Source organism: Elephantulus edwardii, unplaced genomic scaffold (assembly GCF_000299155.1).
Source record: "Elephantulus edwardii isolate Elephantulus edwardi_28Jun2011 unplaced genomic scaffold, EleEdw1.0 scaffold00631, whole genome shotgun sequence".
NCBI lineage: Eukaryota > Metazoa > Chordata > Mammalia > Macroscelidea > Macroscelididae > Elephantulus > Elephantulus edwardii.
In genome coordinates this window covers 6,388-10,802 of record NW_006400381.1, presented here as the reverse complement: position 1 = coordinate 10,802, position 4,415 = coordinate 6,388, and the positions used below count along the sequence as shown (strand labels likewise).

Here is a 4,415-nt window from a genome sequence, read left to right as displayed (position 1 = left end):
TTTAATGAAAGTTTACAGAAAAAAAGATTTTCATTCATTCATTGCTGCATATTTTACCCTCTCCTTTGATTCACTTTTTTTTAAAAAAAAAATATATTCATTCATGGTTGTAGCAGAGGGATCCTTTTTTTTTAATTCTCCACTCAATTTACCCTAATTTTGCATTCACCTGTTCCAAGGCTGGGATTACGAATCCATTCCTGCTTTGCCCCGAGACATCCTGGTTTCTTTTTCTGCCTGGGAAGGAATGAATGTTCTTTTCTTGGACAGAATGATTCCACTCTGCTTCCCATCTTCCACTCCCATCGACATGTCACGCTGGCCCATCCGTGCCCGCCATTCAGGGCTGTAGCCTGTGCTTCTGATGAATCGTGACATGTCGCTTGAGACCTGATAACTTGCTAAAGGCTTTGCCACAAACCTTGCATTCTAGAGGGTTTTCTCCGGCATGAGTCCTCATGTGCCTGGCCAGGGCCGCGCGGAAGAAAAACCCTTTTTGGCAGTGGGGACATGTGAAAGGGGTCTCTCCGGTGTGTGTGCGCAGGTGCACAGTGAGGTTGGAGGGCTCGTTGAAGGCTTTCCCACATTCTGTGCACCGATAAGGCCTGGGTGTGGAATGTGTGCACGCGTGTGTGTGGAGGTCAGAGGCCTGCGTGAATGCCTGTCCACAGGCCTCGCACCCGTACGGCCTCTGTCCTCCTGTGTCCGGCCTCTGTCCCCCCGTCTGCGGCCTCTGTGACCCCATGTGAGGCCTCTGTCCCCCCGTGTCCGGTCTCTGTCCTCCCGCGTGCGTACGGAGGTGAGAGGCCAGCCTTGAGGGCAGCAGGAAGGCTTTCCCACACTCGGGACATGCGTGCGGCCTGTCCGGCGCATGAGTGCGCATGTGGGCCGTGAAGGCTGAGCAGTTGGTGAACGTCTTCCCGCAGGGTGGACAGAGGTAGGGCCTCTCGCCCGTGTGCGAGCGCCGGTGCACGTGGAGCTTGGAGGCCACACTGAAGGTCTTGCCACACTCGGGACACGCGTGCGGCCGCTCACCCGTGTGCGTGCGCATGTGCACCGTGAGGTTGGAGGCCACGCTGAAGGTTTTCCCACACTCCTGGCATGCGTACGGACGCTCACCGGTGTGTGTACGCAGGTGAACGCTCAGGTGTGAGGGCACGCCAAAGGCCTTGCCACACTCTGGGCAGGTATACGGCCTCCCCACTGGCTGTGCCAGACCCGAGGGTCCCCCCTGACCCGAGGGTCCCCCACGATGCCCGGATGGCTTCTGCCTGGCGTGAACCCTGGTGTGTTTGTTGAGCGCCGAGCGGTAGGCAAACCCCTTCCCGCACAGTGTGCACAAGTAAGGCCTCTCTCCAGTGTGGATTCTCGCGTGCCGGACAAGTGAGGAGTGGCTGGAGAAAGCCCGGCCGCACTGCGGGCAGGGGAACGGCCGCTCGCCCGTGTGCGTGCGCTCGTGCACACGGAGGTGCGAGGGCCCCCCGAACGCCTTCCCGCACTCCACACACGTGTGAGGCCTCTCCTGCATGTGGATGCCAGGCAGGGAGTCCATGCCTTCCCAATGGACACGGGGCCTCTGTCCTGCGAGTGAGCATGTGTGATCCATGAGGGCCGGGCAGGAAGGAGAGCTTCTCCCACACTGTCCACCTTTTGAAACTCCATCTCTAGGGTCAGGGATTGTGCGGTCTAAAATCATGAAGGTTTTCCCACATCCGTGAAGCTCCCCGTCCTCCTTAATCTGCCCCTGAGGACGAAAGCTTTTCCCACACTGTCCACCTTTGGAAGCTACGTTTCCAGAGGGCAGGCACATGTGTTCTGAAAACATGGAGGTTTTTCCACATCCGTGAGGCTCCCCGTCCTCCAGAATCTGCACCTGAGGACAAAAGCTCTTCCCACACTGTCCACCTCTGGAAACTCCGTCTCCCCGATCTGAGCACATTTGGCCTGAAAACAGGAAGGTTTTCCCACATCTGTGAGACTCACTTCCCTCCAGAATCGGCCTCTGGGGACAAAAGCTTTCCCCACACTGTCCGCCTTTGGAAGGTCCGTCCTCAGGGTCAGGACACACATGGCCTGAAAACATGAAGGTTTTCCCACATCCATGAGGCTCCCTGCCCTCCTCAATCTGCCACCGGTGACAAAAGCTCTCCCTACACTGTCTGCCTTTGGAAGCACCGTCTCCAGGGTCAGGGCGCACATGGCCTGAAAACATGAAGGTTTTCCCACATCCGTGAGGCTCCCCACCCTCCGGAATTGGCCCCTGAGGACATAGCACAGAGCGATGAGAAGTGAATTTCCCACCTGCCTTCTCCTCCTCAGCTGGGCCTTGACTATGAGTCTGTTCCTGTGGAGGACGTGATAAGGACACACTGTCCACGTCTGCATATGTATTTTTACATCCGTTTCTGAAAGTTTCAGAGGAACCTGGAGAAGCAGGAATGACAATATAGTTCAGAACTTTGCCCAGATTTATACCTCTGGCCCCTCTCATGGGCTCCAAAAGGTGGGAGTTTACAGAAAACCTTTTCAGAGCCCCAATCAGTAATGCCCTTGGCCTGTGAAATCTCAAAGGCTGGGTCCCCACATGCCTGAGCTTTCTGGGGTATGTTTTCCTCAAGGGTGGTGGTTGGAAGGGTGTCTGTATGAGAGTCTAAGGGTAGAATTCTACACGTTGCTTACACACAGACGTGTGATCCAGGTGATGCTAGGTTGGGGATCACAGGGATGTCAGAAGAAATCCACGAAAGGTGTTTTGGGGTTTTTTTTGCACTCACAGCTCCCAAAAGGAATGAATTCAGGAAAATCTTGCAGCAGCATAGCAAGCCTGGGCGTCCACTTGAAGGTCACACCACAGTGACCAGAGTCATCGGTGTCTTCAAAGATTTTCTCTATGAAATGGTGTCTGGGGGCAAGAAGGGGGAAGAGGGAAATTTACAATGAGAAATGAATTCACTCTCTCCACTAAAAACCACAGGCAGAGTGTCTGGGGTTTTGTTTTTCCTTTTATGTTTTCATGCAGTAAGGTACTGAATGCTTATGAGACTTCTAGACAGGAATTTCTCATCCACATTCCTTTTGCAAATGAGGCAAGTCAAAGACGTTTTCCCAAGTTATTATGGAGTTAACAAGAACTCGTGCGAACGTGCCCAAGAATGTTTGCTTTTAAAAAATGATTCTGTCTCATTTTAAATGGGTCACAGAGGCCTCGTGTCTGCCCGATGTGGACTGACCTTCTCCATCTACCATCATCTGGTGGGGAGTATGGTTATTCTCAGTTGGGGGTTGCTTTAGGAATTAGCCAAGTTCAGCATCATTCTGTCAAAACCTTATGCACGCTTCTTATTTGAAATCTATGGCGTGATACTGTGGACCATGGAGCCTGTACTGACCCACAGCTGACCCTCCGGCTGGGTTTTCAGAGGCCGTTAATGACATGGTAAGAGACGGCCCCAACCTTCTCCCGCAGAGAGTATCCGGTGGCCTCAAACCACGTGCCTTTGGGATTGCGACAGAGCTTCTTACCACGAGACCACCATGCACAGAGGCAAATATAACTGAGCTTCAGCAGATTTCAAACACGACGTTGATTTCGAAAAACATGCTTGGAATAATTGATAAATGCATAAGAAAGATGGACTATGTCCTTCTCTGTGAAAACCCGCTGGACGGTCAGCTGAGTATCAGCTCAATTGTACCCATCCACAACAATAATAAGTATATAAATGTACAGTGCAACCAAGTTTGTAAATATATAAAGACATGCATACAGGAGTCTATATTCATTTAAAACAAAGCTTTGCATTGTATCAAAATGGTTGCACAATTTCCAGGACAACTGATGACAACTTATACAATGTCCTGAAAACTTTCTGATTCTGGAAGGGGTCTAAATTATTGTCAGATACTTTCTGAACCAAACACACAGAAGATGTGGGTGTGACCTCTTCTCCTTGATCTGGAAACAGATGACTGCTTTTCTGAGTCTCCTGACTGGTGTTAACCAGTGAGTTAAAATAGGGCACTCAATAGATGATGTTTTTATGTGACATGGATACCTCCCTTCTTCTGCAATTTTGGAACCATACAGAAAGAAAAAAAAATATGGCTCTTCAGTACACAGATCTAGAGAGAAAGGTTGTCATCTCCTGACTTTAGGTTTATAGGGCTTTTTCTGCACAGGCCTCAAGCAACAACTCACCTCAAATATTTGCTCTGGATATTATGCATATCTTTACCGCCAGGCAATGTGGGTATTTCTCCTGAAAAAGATGGATGAGAGAGAGAAGAGAAGATGAGAAAGAGACAGAGAAAGAAAGAAGGAGAGAGAGAGAAGAGAAGAGAAGAGAAGAGAAGAGAAGAGAAGAGAAGAGAAGAGAAGAGAAGAGAAGAGAAGAGAAGAGAAGAGAAGAGAGGAG

General features: G+C 50.6%; 1 protein-coding gene across 1 annotated transcript in view; it reads right to left on the bottom strand.

Moving 5' to 3' along the window:
* Positions 1-340: 340 nt before the first annotated feature.
* LOC102868122 (zinc finger protein 229-like) overlaps positions 341-4,415 on the bottom strand; it is a 7,142-nt gene continuing 3,067 nt past the window's right edge. The window contains exon 3 of the mRNA XM_006903392.1: positions 341-1,581. Coding sequence (XP_006903454.1) covers positions 341-1,581 — 1,241 coding nt within the window. The remainder of the gene's footprint in view (positions 1,582-4,415) is intronic.